A 17,626-nucleotide genomic window follows, 5' to 3' on the forward strand; every position below is an offset into this window, starting at 1 on the left:
TTCTAAAAGACATCCTTACTTAGTGTGGTTTAAGGTTTTGTCATTAAATTTGGTGGGGACTGTCGATCAATCATTCTTTGTTTTTCGTTAACAACATGCATTCCACAATGAATGATCACCAACCACACTAATAAAGCACATTAGACTATGGGACAAAAATTAGTATATTTATAAAGTAATATTTGGTAAATGTGAATCATGCTATGTAGGGAAAGTGGGTTTTTTTACCCCAACAATTTTCAAATGCCTTTTCGGCATGTACAAATGCATATTACTCAAATGCCTTATAAAACCAAAACAGATGTGGCCTTCAAATCATAAAAATTATGGAGGCTCTAAATCGTTGTTTAGTCTGCTAAGTCCTAACTAGTAAATTATAATATGTTTTGCGAGTTATTTCCAACATGGTCGCAAAAATTAATCATCTAAGGTTAGTGGCAAAACACTCAAAAACACTCCTTTGTTTTAAGAATGTTTGCACTGAAAGGTTCAAATATATTTTATTTTTAGAACATGGGAACAACTTAGTTACAAGCTTACAATGTTGGTGCTTACGTCACTTGACGTGTGGAGTCAATTGTCTTTATCTCTATGTTTAATCTTCTGACCACGATGAGCGGTAGATAACATTTCATATATAGCACTGAGTTCATGATCATAAAAACATAAATAACTACTAGTTGTGTCTCGATTCTTGAGATGAGCATATGTTAGATCTAGATTGAGATTGGTTATTGGCGTTACAACATGCTGCATGTTGTATGTTGTATGTTTTTCTTTTGGTGTGTGTGTGTGCAAATTTCCACACCATGACACACACACAACATACAACATGCAGCTTTCTACGAGTTGATACTTGATACTCCGACGACAATAAAACAAAGCATTAGACTATGAGACAAAGTTAGTATATCAGCAGTGCAATATGATTTTGTAACTATAACATCTTTAACATCTTGTTGGTCACTGAAAGTCTCATGATTGTTTATTTGTTTTGAGTAGGGTAATATAGTGATAACTTTCTGAAGCATAAAACGAAAATACGATTTTAACATGTCATGACTTATAGCCAAATTAAAAGGAAGAAACGAGTGAGACAGAATATAAACATACCTCAAGTGGTTTAAGGCCTTGAGAAATAAATTTCGCATATTTCAAACTACTTCGGACTTGAGGATCATGTGAGACCCAAACCCATAATGGGCTTCTCTTTGATGATGGTTTCACTATAAGAATAATGTTCGTTTAATTATTCTTTTCTTGCTTCAGCAATCAGTACTCAATTAGTTATTTTTTATTACTTTCACTTACAATCAAACGTAACCTTTTTAGACTTTCAAACTGATAAAAAAAAGAAACAAAATTTTAAAGCTTTTAAAACTTGCATAACATCACTAAATTTATCCAAGTCTAAGGTTACATCCAAATTTAACCAAAGTCATAATATAACCATAATATAGCTGATTAGTTTCATAGGTTTTACATCTAAAAAATTAACCTATTTAGTTTCATTGATTCCCCTTGAGCTTCCTTAGCTGGTGAAGAGAATAAGTCCAAGGAAGCTGAAGTCTCTCTCTTCTTTGTAGCCTAGAATATGTATATGCGGTTAGAGACACGACTACACACGTTTAGCTCATGTTGAGATGTGTACCCTGACCATCAAGCTAATAACTTTAACTTCTTATACAAGCCATACATTTAGCTCTTGATGATGTATAATTTAAGCTCAATCTCTGGAGAATCTATTTTGTTTTTTCATCCAAAAACCTTTGAAACAAGTTACTTTGCACTGGATCATGTGATCCTTGTTTGTAGGAGACGAGAACTGAACAGGAAAACTTAAACGCTATTGAACTCTAGAATACGTTATGAAAGAACAAACATATTTTTAGTGTGAATCCAAAGATTCCTCTCTGGACTTTAAATGTAATGAAACAATATGCTTAAAAATTCTTCCGGTTGATGTGTATATAATCGAGTTCCTTCTTCTTCTCCTTTTGTACACAAAACCCCACTCATGGCTTTAATAGGGTTAATTGAAGCATTCATAGCTTTCGTTTGCTTTCTCATTTTCTATTACTTCCTCATCAAGAAACCCTATAGTTACATACTCATTAAGATATCCCAAAGCGGCCTATGGAACTGGCCGGTTCTTGGTATGTCTCCCGGTGCACTTATGAGACTCCCCCGCATATATGACTTCAGCGTCGACCTTCTCGAGAATTCCAACTTGACTTTTCACTTCAAAGGGCCATGGTTCGCTGGAATAGATATTTTGGCCACGGCTGATTCAGTTAATATTAATCATATTTATTACCGTGGTCCTGAGTTGCGAGAAATCTTTGGACCTTTTGGAGACGGCATCATCAACTCGGACTCAGAGCTATGGAGGAATTTAAAGAAGGCAACACAAGTTATATTCAACCATCAAAAGTACCAGAAATTTTCAACAAGTACCACAAGAAGCAAGCTCAAACTCGGGCTTGTGCCTCTTTTCAATGACCACGAAAATTTAAAGTAATATACTAATGTAGTAATATTGAATTTATATCTAACGGAAAAAAAGAATCGAACAATTTCTGATAAGTTTTAAAATAAAAATGATAAGTCGCAATGCATAACTTCAGACGTTTGCGGAATATTACCAAAAAAAGAAAGGAAGTTTGTTTGGAAAAACTAAAGAGCTCCTTAAGCTGAGAGACTTGTATCACCAACAGAGTTGTTATCCATCTTAATCTTCTTAGTTGGAGGTTCGGATTCTTCTTCTTCTTCTTCAGAAATGTTTGATGACTCCGCAACTTCAGCCTCTTCCTCACTCTTCTTAAAATTCTCTATTATCTCCATCATTTCTCTGTTCACCTGTTTTATTGGACATTTGTGATTAGCCAAAGTTAATCACAACAAAACTAGGAAGAACTAGAATGTAAGAAGAAGAGTTGGTTTCTGTTTTTTACCTGCGGGTTTTGGAGAAACTCGGAGAGATCGGTTGTGCAGCAAGGGCAGGTCATGATGTTTTTCTTTGCACGTAGTTTACGCACGCCATTGCTTCTGTCTCTCAGTTGAGTTATCCCAGCAAACTTCGCTTCTAAGCATGCTTTGCAGAAGTTGTGTGCACAAGGTGTCGTCACTGGAAGACTCAGCACTTTCCGACAGATTTGGCAACTGAATTCTGTGTCAAATAAAACAAAAAAAAAACAGTTATAAATTGTGCTATATACAGTAATAACACAAGTGATAATGGACGTTTACCTTTCAGAAGTCTGGCCTTCATAGCATTATTTCCTTTTTTTGCTCTCTTATTCTTCTTCCTCTCCTCAGTATCCAAAGCCATTCTGCTAACAGGTGGAGACTTCATCCACTTCCAACGACCCTCAGCTTCCTGATGAGGGAAAAGTTACAAAATAATGAACCAACCGAAGAATATTCGATATCTGCTCTGGTCATATAAAAGAGAGACTTTACTAACATCGAAACCCCATGATGGACTCTCCTTTCTCACAAACAGGTCAGTAGCATTCTCCAGCTCTGGAACATCAGGCAAAGGTCTTGGACGATCGCCATGCTCATCACTGCAATATATAATTAAAAAAATTCATGAGCCATCAAATAGCAAATACATATAAGACACTTTCCGGGAAAAAACAAAGATCAAACCTGGTCCATGGAGCTGGCTCATTGTCACATCTAACAAACAGGTAACGACACATCTTATGCAAACCCTACAGAAACAGAAGAGTGTACGTCAGGAACAAAACAATCCAGCTCTGCACAAAAGAAACAAAATAGGAATGTTAGCTATATATTCAAACCTGTACGCCAACATTACTCCAGCACTTTTCAATTCTGTAGACCCCATCGTATCTCACTCCTTCCGCAGGGGCATATGCAGAACGCTTCTCCTTCCAAGACCTGAAGATTGAAGAGTCAGGATAACTATCTACTCAGAGTATATCAATGAATAAAGATAATCTGTTCTTATTCACATAAAGTTGAAGAGAGTCTGCAGAAAGTGAGAAAGATATAGGAACTTTGCACAAAGAAATGCTAACCTTACAACTCGGACAGGATAGCCCATTTTGCAACTAAGTCTTAGAGCTTCATTCATGTTTTTAAACGCCTGGTCAGAAGACTGTATCTTGTTAACTCTTTTGTTTCCACTGAGATCCCTTCCACCACTGCAACACACATTCACACATATTAAGATAAATTGGAAAAAGGCTACTTCAATAAGAAGGGAAACAGGTGACAAATATAATGTAAAAAATCAAACCTTCCTGTGTAGAGAAACCATTCACCATGATCCTCATCATCGTCATAACCTCCAGAGAGGGCCACAGACTGAGCTCCAACCGCTGCTTGCCCGGCAATGCCAGCAACATGCGGGAAATGAACTCCCCACTGCCTACACTCTTGCCTGTCCTCCCAAGATTCTCCAACCAAAACACCTTGGTTTCTAGTGACATCATTCGCAGCTGGTATGGGACCAAAATGATCACGAGGTATTGTCACAAAAAACTTACCGCTAGCAGCATTAGCTTTCCCAGTTTTTACTGCCCGCTCGGTAGTAAATGCTTTGTCAGGACGGTCTTGGTTGCGGATAATATGATGAACCTTGGCCGCAGTTGCCTCACCAGAACATTTGGTAACATTTGCTAAACGAATAGCAGAAACTAGAGCTAAGTTGATGCGAGGATTTTTCGCCACATGTCTCGGAATTTTGCTTCGGCATATCATACAAGTTAGCTTCCCTTGACCTACTGCCCATTTCTCGAAACATTTCAAACAGAAATTGTGCCCACACGGTGTCTACAAAACACAAAAGAACAATACATCCATTAGTCTGCTACTTGAATACACTAATCATCATTATCAAGTATACAAATAAACTAGCGATTCTACTACACTTATGTGTACTCATCACAAGATTAAACAAGGCATTAACACAGACCACAAGCATAAATTCGCGATTCTACTACTATTATTAACAATAATCACAAGATATAACACGTCATTAACACAAGTCACAAGCATAAATTAGCGATTTAGTAGGGCTTATGTGTATTGATCACAAGATCTAACAAGTCATTAACACAAGTCACAAGCATAAATTAGCGAGTGAAAACGAACCGTGACAGGTCTCTCTGGCAATTGAATGCAAATAGAACAAAAGATTTCTAACTTCTTCTTTTCTTCATCATCGACACCATCGTCACCACCACCACTCATCAGTCTCTGCCTCTTTTTGGCTTTCTCAGCTTCGGTCAAAGTCACATCAGCCTGAATCGCACGGATCGCAGCAACGAGAACTGAACCGGAAGATTCAGGTCCGGAGATTCCGGTACCCGGAGCGGCGGAGGGAACGACAACGCCGGAGCAATCGGGACACTCCCAATCTCCAGTGGAAGAAGCGAGTGATTCAGGAAGGAGACACGACACGTGCCATGGAGTGACACAGGTGCCACACGTGAGAGTCTCTTCTGACGGAGGTGTCACCTGGCACCGCATACATACACCGTCTCCGTCGCAAGGAAGCTGAGTTTGAATCGCCATTGTTGAAACGAGTGTGAGAGATAGAGAGAGAGGTGTTATCGAGAGATGAGAAGAGGAAGGGGAAAAATGAAGAGGCGTGTTTTGAAATTTGTTGGGGAAGAAAAAAAAACGAGAGCGTATTTAAAAAGTTTCAAAACGAATTAAATAAAGAAAAAAATCTCACAGTCTCGATAAGATCGTGAGTCGTGACAGAATGGCAGCTAATATATTTTATTTTTCCTTAATTGTTTTGGGTCAAATATATGACGAATTTATTGCAAAATGTAAATGATAAAGACGTGATTAGTGGTGGTTTATTGGAAAATAAATGTTTCTCAAATTTAAATTAAATTTGTAATTGGTTTTTTAAATTTCAAAAATGTATATATTTAAAACGAACATATTTTATTTTTGAGGTTTACTAAAATAAGTAATAGTAGTATGCTGTCAAGTTATATTAAACAATATGTGATTAGTTTTATGACAATAATTATATGACACATTTATCTATAAAATTTAGAGTTATATCGCATGTGTTGGTCAATAGTTATTTATTGGTTAATACTCCCTCTGTTTTGAACGAGATAATTGTCGTTTAAAGTTTTTGTACAGTAATTAAAAAACAATTATTTATTTATTTTATCCTTAATTAATATATTTTTAAAATTTTTTATTGGTTAAAATATTAAACGATGAACATATAACTGAAATATTTACCAATATTTACATTGAAAATCTAAAACCATAACTATGATTAAACAAAATTTTATTGCCAGAACGACAATTAAACATAGGGGGTATATTTATAGTATTAGTTATTTATTTTTGTTACATACTGATAAAATTTATAAACTTAAGATACATCAAATTTCAGATGTTTATATTGGAAATAAATTTACCTTATAAAATGCTCGTTTATTATAGCCTCTGACACATGGATTTTGAATTTAATATGATACATTTAGACAATACATCATCAAATCATATTCAAAATAATAATTGGTTTTGTAGCAAGATCAAAAATTGTTTAAACTAAACCATACATGTTAATTAATGATCCTATTACTTACTATTTTTATAGTACACTAGTGGTGGTGGTTTAGTGAACATAAAAGTTTCTCAAATTTGAATTGTATTTGTAGTTGGTTTCTTTACTTAATAAATGTATACAGTAAAAAGTATACAAACATATTTGGGCTTTGAACGTTCCTCCCAAAATAAAGCATTTTTGGTAAAAAAAAAATCTTACACAATACTTTGCTAGTTGAAGATAATATTGCTCGAAGGCATATCAAAATTTTAAGAAACTGTATCTTCTGTGGTGAAGAAGCAGAATATGTCATTCACCTTCTCTTTCACTGCCGCATAGCAAGAGAAATTTGGGAGCTGTCCCCCTTCTATATCCACCCAGGTCAGTTACGACACCATCTCTCTCTGGCGTGTATCGTTCATGACATGCTTAACATTAAGAAAACGCTTGAGCACCATGTGCATCTTTTTCCATTCATTGACTGGAGAGTTTGGAAAGCATGTAATGACCTGTTCTTTAATAATAAACGATGGCCACTATCTGAAACCAATCTCTTATGAATTTCTCTTTGTGGCAAAATGCTCGTAATGATTATAATGATCAATCAGTCACCAAAGCAGAGAATAAAGAAGGAACCAGTTAATACAACCTCATTGGAAGTTCCTAGCTCCAACTCTACTTTGTATTGTTATGTAGATGCCTCATGGATTGACGAAAACAGCAAAGCGGGTATTAGTTGGATTCTAACTGAAGTGCATGGCCGATGTCTTCTCAAGAGTTCTTCCTCCATAGAGCATATCGACTCAGTTATTGAAACAGAAGATAAAGCTTCAGTTGAAGCTGTAGGTCAGCTAAAACGCCTAAATTACCGCCAAGTTACATTCTGTGTTGACTCCATCCATCTTTACCAATATTTGGAAAAGGCTTAAAAAGTAAGGTCACTCATCTCTTGGTCAAGCAGAGATTCAAAGCTACTTAGAAGACATCAAGGCATTAGCTCCAAGCTATTTTCGTTTCAAATTCATTCGTCGGAATGCAAACCATTTAGCTGATGCCCTATCGAAGGAAGCTAGATTAAAAGAATCTCTTTATACTGCATCTTGAATTTCTTAATCCTTAGGTTTATGAATGACTGTACTGAACTATTTGTAATGTTTTATCTTAAGAAAAAAAAGATAATTGGCTGAAAGAAACTTTTAAATACAAATATTTGTGTCCGTATATAACGGTAATGTATAACTAGATTTTTTTAGATAAATTGCCGATTAACTAACACGTGTGTTATAAACTTATAATAATTTAATTTTTTGATATTACCACCAAATTAATTATTTTTCAATATGATTTGACAATGTACTATTAATTATTTCATACAAATCATTGAAATTTTGGTAGCAAATTTTTGAAGTATTTAATATATTTATAAAATTTCAACAAACAATTGCCAATATAATACAAAATTAATATACAGTTACTTTTCACAAAATCTAATTATTACTCTTGTTTTGTTTTCTTCTTAAATCACGTCTTTCTCATTTACATTTACATAAATTAATAAATATGATAAAGAAGGTAATAAGAAAATGTTGACCCAAAAGCAGCTTTTAAGGAAAATTAAATATATTAGTTGCCATTTGTCACAATCCACAAATTCTTATCTCTTTGTGAGATTTTTTTCTTTTTTTGAAGGATTTTTACAAATCATTTTGAATTCGTCTTCCCAAAATTTCAAAACCCGCCTCTTCACTTTTCGCCTTCCTCTACTTATTTAGCCTAAATCTCTCACAAATCTCGACAACACCATTTTCTCTCTAAATCTCTCTCTCACTCACTCGTTTCAACAATGGCGATTCAAACTCAGCTTCCTTGCGACGGAGACGGTGTATGTATGCGGTGCCAGGTGAATCCTCCGTCAGAAGAGACTCTCACGTGTGGCACCTGTGTCACTCCATGGCACGTGTCGTGTCTCCTTCCTGAATCACTCGCTTCTTCCACTGGAGACTGGGAGTGTCCCGATTGCTCCGGCGTTGTTGTTCCCTCCGCCGCTCCGGGTACCGGAATCTCCGGACCTGAATCTTCCGGTTCAGTTCTCGTTACTGCGATCCGTGCGATTCAGGCTGATGTGACTTTGACCGAAGCTGAGAAAGCCAAAAAGAGGCAGAGACTGATGAGTGGTGGTGGTGACGATGGTGTCGATGATGAAGAAAAGAAGAAGTTAGAAATCTTTTGTTCTATTTGCATTCAATTGCCAGAGAGACCTGTTACGGTTAGTTTTCACTCGCTAATTTATGCTTGTGACTTGTGTTAATATCTTGTTAGATCTTGTGATCAATACACATAAGCCCTACTAAATCGCTAATTTATGCTTGTGACTTGTGTTAATGACTTGTTAGATTTTGTGATTAATACACATAAACTCTACTAGAATCGCTAATTTATGCTTGTGATGTGTTAAGTACTTGTTAGATCTTGTGATTAGTGTTGATAATAGTAGTAGAATCACGAATTTATGCTTGTGATCTGTGCTAATGACTTGTTAAATCTTGTGATTAGTACACATAACTGTAGTAGAATCGCTAATTTATGTGTTTGTTGTTGATAAGGATGATTAATATTTGAAGTAGCACACTAATGGCTTATTTGCAACCAGTCTTATGCTTGTGGTCTGTGTTAATGCCTTGTTTAATCTTGTGATGAGTACACATAAGTGTAGTAGAATCGCTAGTTTATTTGTATACTTGATAATGATGATTAGTGTATTCAAGTAGCAGACTAATGGATGTATTGTTCTTTTGTGTTTTGTAGACACCGTGTGGGCACAATTTCTGTTTGAAATGTTTCGAGAAATGGGCAGTAGGTCAAGGGAAGCTAACTTGTATGATATGCCGAAGCAAAATTCCGAGACATGTGGCGAAAAATCCTCGCATCAACTTAGCTCTAGTTTCTGCTATTCGTTTAGCAAATGTTACCAAATGTTCTGGTGAGGCAACTGCGGCCAAGGTTCATCATATTATCCGCAACCAAGACCGTCCTGACAAAGCATTTACTACCGAGCGGGCAGTAAAAACTGGGAAAGCTAATGCTGCTAGCGGTAAGTTTTTTGTGACAATACCTCGTGATCATTTTGGTCCCATACCAGCTGCGAATGATGTCACTAGAAACCAAGGTGTTTTGGTTGGAGAATCTTGGGAGGACAGGCAAGAGTGTAGGCAGTGGGGAGTTCATTTCCCGCATGTTGCTGGCATTGCCGGGCAAGCAGCGGTTGGAGCTCAGTCTGTGGCCCTCTCTGGAGGTTATGACGATGATGAGGATCATGGTGAATGGTTTCTCTACACAGGAAGGTTTGATTTTTTACATTATATTTGTCACCTGTTTCCCTTCTTATTGAAGTAGCCTTTTTCCAATTTATCTTAATATGTGTGAATGTGTGTTGCAGTGGTGGAAGGGATCTCAGTGGAAACAAAAGAGTTAACAAGATACAGTCTTCTGACCAGGCGTTTAAAAACATGAATGAAGCTCTAAGACTTAGTTGCAAAATGGGCTATCCTGTCCGAGTTGTAAGGTTAGCATTTCTTTGTGCAAAGTTCCTATATCTTTCTCACTTTCTGCAGACTCTCTTCAACTTTATGTGAATAAGAACAGATTATCTTTATTCATTGATATACTCTGAGTAGATAGTTATCCTGACTCTTCAATCTTCAGGTCTTGGAAGGAGAAGCGTTCTGCATATGCCCCTGCGGAAGGAGTGAGATACGATGGGGTCTACAGAATTGAAAAGTGCTGGAGTAATGTTGGCGTACAGGTTTGAATATATAGCTAACATTCCTATTTTGTTTCTTTTGTGCAGAGCTGGATTGTTTTGTTCCTGACGTACACTCTTCTGTTTCTGTAGGGTTTGCATAAGATGTGTCGTTACCTGTTTGTTAGATGTGACAATGAGCCAGCTCCATGGACCAGGTTTGATCTTTGTTTTTTCCCGGAAAGTGTCTTATATGTATTTGCTATTTGATGGCTCATGAATTTTTTTAATTATATATTGCAGTGATGAGCATGGCGATCGTCCAAGACCTTTGCCTGATGTTCCAGAGCTGGAGAATGCTACTGACCTGTTTGTGAGAAAGGAGAGTCCATCATGGGGTTTCGATGTTAGTAAAGTCTCTCTTTTATATGACCAGAGCAGATATCGAATATTCTTCGGTTGGTTCATTATTTTGTAACTTTTCCCTCATCAGGAAGCTGAGGGTCGTTGGAAGTGGATGAAGTCTCCACCTGTTAGCAGAATGGCTTTGGATACTGAGGAGAGGAAGAAGAATAAGAGAGCAAAAAAAGGAAATAATGCTATGAAGGCCAGACTTCTGAAAGGTAAACGTCCATTATCACTTGTGTTATTACTGTATATAGCACAATTTATAACTGTTTTTTTTTTGTTTTATTTGACACAGAATTCAGTTGCCAAATCTGTCGGAAAGTGCTGAGTCTTCCAGTGACGACACCTTGTGCACACAACTTCTGCAAAGCATGCTTAGAAGCGAAGTTTGCTGGGATAACTCAACTGAGAGACAGAAGCAATGGCGTGCGTAAACTACGTGCAAAGAAAAACATCATGACCTGCCCTTGCTGCACAACCGATCTCTCCGAGTTTCTCCAAAACCCGCAGGTAAAAAACAGAAACCAACTCTTCTTCTTACATTCTAGTTCTTCCCAGTTTTGTTGTGATTAACTTTGGCTAATCACAAATGTCCAATAAAACAGGTGAACAGAGAGATGATGGAGATAATAGAGAATTTTAAGAAGAGTGAGGAAGAGGCTGAAGTTGCGGAGTCATCAAACATTTCTGAAGAAGAAGGAGAAGAAGAATCCGAACCTCCAACTAAGAAGATTAAGATGGATAAAAACTCTGTTGGTGGTACAAGTCTCTCAGCTTAAGGAGCTCTTTAGTTTTTCCAAACAAACTTCCTTTCTGTGAAGTGCATTGCGACTTATCATTTTTATTTTAAAACTTATCAGAAATTGCTCGAATCTTTTTTTCCCGTTAGATATTGATTCAACATTACTACAACATATTACTCTAAAATTTCGTGGTCAGTGAGAGTGACCACAACAAATTCTCTATAAACTAATATTATCGAGAAGTTAATGAACTGTCATTGTTCTGATATTACAGAGATTTTACTATACACACCATTACTGGAATCTTTAAATGAATCTTCTTGAAGTTTTAGAAGATTCTTATTAAAAGATAGTTACCAAAGTGGATGAAATATCTTAGAGAGTACATAGTGAAACATATTTAAGATTCTATATAACAGAGAATCATATCAATCCATCCATATGATTACTTTCTTCAATCAATCCCACTAATCTCTCTCATTGATTGTAAAGAATATTAATTACTTTGTAAGAACTTGTATATAAGAGAGCTTAGCTTCTTTCTCAATATATCACAACATTCTCATTCATAGTATATACTCTATACATTTGAATGGTGTCAAGACTTTCAAAAATGTGAACTCAAAAGGAAAAGACTTTTTTATTAGTAAATGAAAAATGTGAACTCAAAAGGAAAAGGAAAAGAAAAATGTGACTATTTGCTCATGATTAGTAAATGACCAATCGTAAAAGAAAATTATCATCAACCAAAGATTCCAAAATAATTTGGTCCTAAAAGTCTATTTCAAAAAAAAAAAAAAAAACCAGACTATGCAAGTCAAAGTCCTAAAAGTCTCATGTATTAAAAAATAAAAAAACTAAATAACCTTAGTTACCAATCACGGCATAAATTCAATAATAAATATATCATTAACCTATAAATTAAAAGTTAAAGAGCTTACATTAATTCTTTAATAAACACATGGTAAATGCTAGTGATAATGTGTCAATCATATGAAGAGAATTGGCCAACTTTCATATATATGATTCTTCCTTGGATCTCAATCTCAGAATAAGAAATCTAAAGCTTAAAGTTTTCCCAATATTAGTAGATGACCAAAGATGCAAAAAACTATTAATCCAAAAACTCTATTTTTTTTTCTAACTCGAAAAAGAGGTGTTTTGCAAGATTTTAATAGCGTTTAAGTTTTCATGTAGAAGTTCTCGTCTCCTACAAAGAAAAAAAGATCACATGAATATGATCTAGCGCAGAGTAACTTGTTTCACATGTTTATTTAGAGGTATCAAACGGTCTGTTGACAAAAAGTAACTAGTCAATGGTGAAATTACCCATGAACACAAAGAAATAATGATATATTATCTCAAAGTAAAAAATTTAAAGCTTAAAGTTTTTCCAGTAAATGACCAAAGATGCAAAAAACTATAAATCCAAAAACTCTGTTTGATTTAATCCACTCGTACGTAACACCAAAATATAAAGTATAAACACCCAAACTACACAATTCAAAACCAAAACATTCCCTAAGAATTTGTTTACTTGGGCAAGAAGCATCCAAATTCAATGGCTCTCATTAAGCCAATCTTCGTCACCATTTACCAATCTCTTAAACATATTCAAGCATCTTCTTCTTCACAACTATCTTAATCCTTTGCAACACATTCTTCGCTGTCTCCTCAGTGACAATCGCATCAATCCTACTAATCAAACCCAATACGAATCTGAATTCTGTAGTACAATACCACCATAATTGTTCCACTACAGCGGTTTCAACTTCCCTAAGAGCTTTCCCAAGAAACCCTAATTCCATTCCTCTCTTCACCGATTTCAACATCTCATTCGCAAGATTCTCCACCAAATCAACACGTGTCGTCTCCAACAAGTGAACCGCCGCACAGAAACCACCCACAAAGGCCAAACCCCACTGGCTCGAACTCTCTTCCTCTTTGTTACCTAAACGTTTTAAGATCGCTGGAAGAAGATTATCCATGAGAGGAATCAAAAACTCCTCTCCATCCAAAGGCATCGACAAGCTCTTGAACACGGAAACCGCTTTCGCAAACTCTGATTCCGCTTTAGACGAGATAAACTCACGCAGGTCATACCACGTTTCTTCCTGAATGGTGAATATCTCGAAAGCGACACGGTTCACGAGCATGGAAAGAATCTTTAAACTGTTGTTCGAGATAACTTGTTCTTCAAGGCATGATATGAGTATAGGCGAAAGTATGTGAACCACTGCCAAATTCAAAGAGGCTTCTTCTATGATGAAGATAACGTGGAGTAATATCATCGCAATCTCTCTGATCTGGTATGGGACTCGTGGATCATTCGAGGAATAGACACGCATGAGCTTGAGGGAGAAGCATCCCGGGTAATTGGCGACGCAGAAACGGAAGAACTTGATGTCTTTATCTTCTGGATTCTCCGGTGGCTTTGTGAGGGCGGCGATGAATTCCACCGTCGGTTCAACGTGGGGATTCGCAAGAAGCTTGAAGGCGGCTTTGGTGAAGTCTTGGGAGGTTGGTTGCTTCGGCGACTTCTGATTATCCATGGGAAGGTAACAGAAAGTTCCGGGAGATCAATAGAGTCTATAAAACGGTTGAAGAAGAAAAGTATATCACTGCTTTAGATATATCTACGCACGATTAAATTAGGTTTGTTAAACTTTTTTTTTTATTTATTTTTTTCTAAAATTAGGATAATGATAGGATAGGATATTTTTCTGCTTTTTTTTGTTTTTAGTTGGATATTTTTCTTCACCATTACTGGAAATCATTAAATGAATCTTCTTGAAGTTTTAAAAGATTCTTATAAAAAGAATATCTTAGAGAGTAGATATTGTAACATATTTAAGAGTCTACATTACAGAGAATTATATCAATCAATTCATATGATTACTTTCTTTAATCAATCCCACTAATCTTTCTCCTAAAAGAGAATGTGGAAGAGGCTGAAGTTGTTGACACAATGTCTTCCGGAGGAAACAACACAGAGTCCGAAGAAGAAGAAGAAGCAACTCAACCACCAATTAAGAAGATTAAACAATACAGTCACTGTGTTGTTGTTGGAAATTAACTAGTAAGGAATTAGAGTTCCTTAGTTAAAAACTCATCATCATCCTCCCATGAATTCTTTATGTCATTCCCATTCACATCTTTATGTTATTAGCTAATGTAAAGTCATGATGATATTAGCGTGTTTCAAGGTTTACTACTAACATTAGCGAATTGTAACGAATCAACATTTTCTCTCTTACTCAAGAGGCAGTATTTAAAGATTGGACAACATGAAACGCACTCATGTCTATAAGAAATTCAACCCCCAAAGAGATTTAATCAGATCAATGTCAATAATAAATTTATACGGACACTTTAAGTATAGCTTTTTCAACCAACAAATAGAACCAAAAACATGACTCTAGAGAATTCCCAGACCAAACCAAAACAAAAGCTTCCCATGTTCCAACTATATATTTCCGCAACCAGAAATTTGGCTCTTCTTGCTCTATTCAAACCAAAATTAAGAAAAATGTGTTTCTTTTGAGTGATAGATAAATGATAAAATAGACGCTGGACAAATCCAATTTGCATTTGCTCAAAAAGCTCTTTTAATCTACATGAAGTCGAAGTCATCCATGGCATCATAAGGACCAGCCACTAGATCGTCATTGGCCTTATCTACAATAAGTTGTTTCTTCTTTCCACCTGATCAAGCAATGCCAATGGTCATGAAAAACGGATTCAGAATAACACATTCATAAAACTATAAACCAAAGATGAAGTGATTGTGAGTAACACATTCAGAATAATACCTTTCTTTTTTCCCGCAGCAGCTTCTTTCTCTGCCTTTAGTTTTTCATTTGCTATCGTTGTAATGGACGAAGCAACATCTTTAACATCAGCTGCTTTCATGTTGGTCAATGAAAGTCTCATGATTGTTTTGAGCAGCGCTATATAGTGATAACTTTTCTGCAACAGAAACCAAACTATATTTTCACACATCATGAGCTTCAATACTAGCCAATGAGAATAAAGGTATATAAGGCAGAATACAACATACCTCATATGGTTTAATCCTATGAGAAATCATTTCAGCATATTCCAAAAAATCGCTTTCAGACTTGGGGATAAACATATCAAGGTTTTTGTCATCATCCTTCACTCCAAAGAGCTCAGCAGTTGCCCGGTAGTCGGCTTCCTCAACAAGCCTGTGATAGAAAGAATATAACATATAAGGTCACATAGACCTTCACAGCCTTCTTCCATACACAAAGTACAAAAGATTAAAGTGAATTATTATGTGTGGGAAAGATATTATTTACAAACTGTACCTCTGCTGGCGAAGTTTCTCCGCTATAGGATCTAGAGGTTTTTCTTTTGGTGCTTCCTTTGGAACTTCGACTGCTTTACCCTTCTTTTCAACAGTTTTGGGGGCTGCTTTCTTAGGAGCCTTCTCCGGAGCAGGATTTATAACAGGCGGCTACAGAAAAACAACAAGGCAAAGCAGACAAAACATAAATATTCCCGTTGGAATCTCAAACCAAATTATACGTAGTAGCCACTAGCCAATAGGGAAAGAATTACAGAGAGTAAAAACTAAGCTATACCTGAGCAGGTTCATCATCATCATCCTCCCATGAATCCTTAATTTCATTCTCATCCACATCTTCATCATCCCAGTTACTTTTAAGCTCAACTTTTGCTGGAAGTGGTGCAATTTTCTCGTCCTCTGGAATCAGAAAATAAAAATTATAAGACTACTCACATGCTAGTGATACGATTTTGAAATATCAAATATGAAACCCATCAGATTAGCAAATAATCCAAAATTGCTTGCATATCCAATCAAATACTATAAATAAATAAGAAGACTATAATTAGATACAAATAGAGAATATAAGAGAGGACACTTAAAGCATAGTCTTACCCCAGTCATCCATATTTGCTGCAAATTATCAGGTACAGATATAAGCTTCTATCTGAGTCCAACTGGTAAACCTGCCAAACATACGCGTAAGCATCAGAAACACGCTTATTTGATCAAACTACATTACTGATCAATCATTCAATCCACATAATCAAATACACTGATCCCCATGTGTAAATATGCTTAAACTACTTGTAGTAAGCTTGCTAACTTCACATCATAGACAGAGAATACTGATACTATTACTTTACAAATCAAGGTTTCACAGCTAACAAAAACACATAGGCCTAATATTTCACACCCAGGAAAAACAGCTAAATCTAATGCTTACAAAAGACAAGATATCTTATATCAATTAAAACTATTACAGGCATGTCAGCTATCTAAACCTGAACACAAGTTCCATGAACTCTTAGAGAGATACCAAACAAAAACAGTCCCCAAAACACAAGAATCTTAAACACATAACTAATAATTTCCTTCTGATTTTGGTAATCCAATCCTATGGATTTGCAACATCGATATGAATTCCTCAATCGAAATCAATCAAAATGGTTAAAACCTTAAGAAGTCCTTGTTTCAATAAAAAAAGGATTCAACTTGAACATCATCATGCAAACAAAGAGCAGAGAAAAAGTAACGAATTGGTCATAGTAATCTACACTACACACAGAGAAGTTTTGATGATAAAGTTTGAATCATTAACCATGAATTCGAGAACCCAACATTAAGAAATCAAATCAAATCAAAATCATAATTTGGAGCAATTCTATAGAAACCCACCAGAGAATCAATCGAAAATTAAGATCTAGAAGCGAATTTAACTGAGAAAGGAAAACCCTTTGATAAGAAAACATACCGAGGAAAGTCTGAATCCAAAAGGGTTTTTCGCAGAGGAAGAGAAATCGCAAGAAAATTGAAGCGTTTTCGTTGGATTAGAAATCTCCGATGTGGTGGTTTTTGCTTCAGAGGTTAAAAAGAGATTTAGGGCTTTTGTGTGTTTCCTTTTGTTTTTCGTTAGATTTTATGCCTTTTTATAAAGCCTTTCCACCGTGGCCCCAACATGTCGAACCGATCAAAGTATAGACCAAAGTTGTTTGGTCAATTTCGGTTAGACTGATACGGTCGAACCGATCACCGTGGCCCCAACATGTAACTTTTTCCATCTTACACTCTCCATTTTTTTATTCCGTTTTTAATCATTTTTTTTTGGAGTTTTTGCACAATGATTTGAATTTGCTGACCAAGTA

General features: G+C 36.0%; 6 protein-coding genes across 7 annotated transcripts; 3 read left to right on the forward strand and 3 right to left on the reverse strand.

The window, feature by feature from the left end:
* The first annotated feature begins 1,987 nt into the window (after positions 1-1,987).
* Positions 1,988-2,597, forward strand: CYP96A14P. Its single transcript, NM_105274.2, has one exon. The coding sequence runs from the start codon at positions 2,018-2,020 to the stop codon at positions 2,519-2,521; it is 504 nt and encodes a 167-aa protein (NP_176777.1). The 5' UTR covers positions 1,988-2,017; the 3' UTR covers positions 2,522-2,597.
* Positions 2,598-2,608: 11 nt separating this feature from the next.
* VIM4 (Zinc finger (C3HC4-type RING finger) family protein) lies at positions 2,609-5,629 on the reverse strand. Its single transcript, NM_105275.2, has 9 exons — positions 5,128-5,629; positions 4,271-4,806; positions 4,050-4,175; positions 3,810-3,909; positions 3,655-3,719; positions 3,467-3,569; positions 3,250-3,379; positions 2,955-3,169; positions 2,609-2,859 (listed from the first exon to the last, which is right to left on the reverse strand). Exons 1-9 carry the CDS (start codon positions 5,548-5,550, stop codon positions 2,689-2,691), a joined length of 1,869 nt encoding a protein of 622 aa, NP_176778.1. The 5' UTR covers positions 5,551-5,629; the 3' UTR covers positions 2,609-2,688.
* Positions 5,630-7,137: 1,508 nt separating this feature from the next.
* AT1G66045 (reverse transcriptase-like protein) lies at positions 7,138-7,663 on the forward strand (the record flags this gene model as incomplete). The annotated part of the gene is made up of 2 exons (NM_148630.1): positions 7,138-7,405; positions 7,497-7,663. The coding sequence occupies 2 exons, from the start codon at positions 7,138-7,140 to the stop codon at positions 7,661-7,663; spliced, it is 435 nt and encodes a 144-aa protein (NP_683471.1).
* Positions 7,664-8,211: 548 nt separating this feature from the next.
* On the forward strand, positions 8,212-11,649 carry VIM2 (Zinc finger (C3HC4-type RING finger) family protein). Its single transcript, NM_105276.4, has 9 exons — positions 8,212-8,825; positions 9,365-9,900; positions 9,996-10,121; positions 10,262-10,361; positions 10,452-10,516; positions 10,602-10,704; positions 10,792-10,921; positions 11,002-11,216; positions 11,312-11,649. The coding sequence occupies exons 1-9, from the start codon at positions 8,403-8,405 to the stop codon at positions 11,483-11,485; spliced, it is 1,872 nt and encodes a 623-aa protein (NP_176779.2). The 5' UTR covers positions 8,212-8,402; the 3' UTR covers positions 11,486-11,649.
* Positions 11,650-12,783: 1,134 nt separating this feature from the next.
* On the reverse strand, positions 12,784-14,413 carry AT1G66060 (hypothetical protein (DUF577)). The gene has a single exon (NM_105277.2). It carries the CDS (start codon positions 13,999-14,001, stop codon positions 13,054-13,056), a length of 948 nt encoding a protein of 315 aa, NP_176780.1. The 5' UTR covers positions 14,002-14,413; the 3' UTR covers positions 12,784-13,053.
* A 229-nt stretch (positions 14,414-14,642) lies between these two features.
* On the reverse strand, positions 14,643-17,500 carry AT1G66070 (Translation initiation factor eIF3 subunit). 2 transcript variants are annotated; one of them, NM_001198397.1, is made up of 7 exons: positions 17,236-17,382; positions 16,377-16,438; positions 16,057-16,178; positions 15,781-15,929; positions 15,510-15,657; positions 15,262-15,418; positions 14,643-15,154 (listed from the first exon to the last, which is right to left on the reverse strand). In NM_001198397.1, the coding sequence occupies exons 2-7, from the start codon at positions 16,387-16,389 to the stop codon at positions 15,063-15,065; spliced, it is 681 nt and encodes a 226-aa protein (NP_001185326.1). In that variant the 5' UTR covers positions 16,390-16,438; positions 17,236-17,382; the 3' UTR covers positions 14,643-15,062. The 2 variants fall into 2 exon arrangements, with proteins under 2 accessions (NP_001185326.1, NP_564865.1); NM_105278.3 differs by having other exon boundaries at positions 14,678-15,154; positions 16,377-16,447; positions 17,236-17,500.
* Positions 17,501-17,626: the final 126 nt, after the last annotated feature.

This window comes from Arabidopsis thaliana (genome assembly GCF_000001735.4).
Source record: "Arabidopsis thaliana chromosome 1 sequence".
Classification (NCBI taxonomy): domain Eukaryota; kingdom Viridiplantae; phylum Streptophyta; class Magnoliopsida; order Brassicales; family Brassicaceae; genus Arabidopsis; species Arabidopsis thaliana.

Coding starts and splice junctions, on each gene's coding strand:
- VIM4 (NM_105275.2), bottom strand. CDS start 5,550: ATGGCGATTCAAACTCAGCTTCCTTGCGACGGAGACGGTGTATGTATG. Junction 3,910..4,049: donor TATCCTGTCCGAGTTGTAAG/GTTAGCATTTCT, acceptor TTCAATCTTCAG/GTCTTGGAAGGAGAAGCGTT. Junction 3,720..3,809: donor GGAGTAATGTTGGCGTACAG/GTTTGAATATAT, acceptor CTGTTTCTGTAG/GGTTTGCATAAGATGTGTCG.
- VIM2 (NM_105276.4), top strand. CDS start 8,403: ATGGCGATTCAAACTCAGCTTCCTTGCGACGGAGACGGTGTATGTATG. Junction 10,517..10,601: donor GAGCCAGCTCCATGGACCAG/GTTTGATCTTTG, acceptor TATATATTGCAG/TGATGAGCATGGCGATCGTC. Junction 11,217..11,311: donor AGTTTCTCCAAAACCCGCAG/GTAAAAAACAGA, acceptor CCAATAAAACAG/GTGAACAGAGAGATGATGGA.
- AT1G66070 (NM_001198397.1), bottom strand. Junction 15,930..16,056: donor ATGATGATGAACCTGCTCAG/GTATAGCTTAGT, acceptor GTTTTTCTGTAG/CCGCCTGTTATAAATCCTGC. Junction 15,155..15,261: donor TGCTGCGGGAAAAAAGAAAG/GTATTATTCTGA, acceptor TTGCTTGATCAG/GTGGAAAGAAGAAACAACTT.
- CYP96A14P (NM_105274.2), top strand. CDS start 2,018: ATGGCTTTAATAGGGTTAATTGAAGCATTCATAGCTTTCGTTTGCTTT.
- AT1G66060 (NM_105277.2), bottom strand. CDS start 14,001: ATGGATAATCAGAAGTCGCCGAAGCAACCAACCTCCCAAGACTTCACC.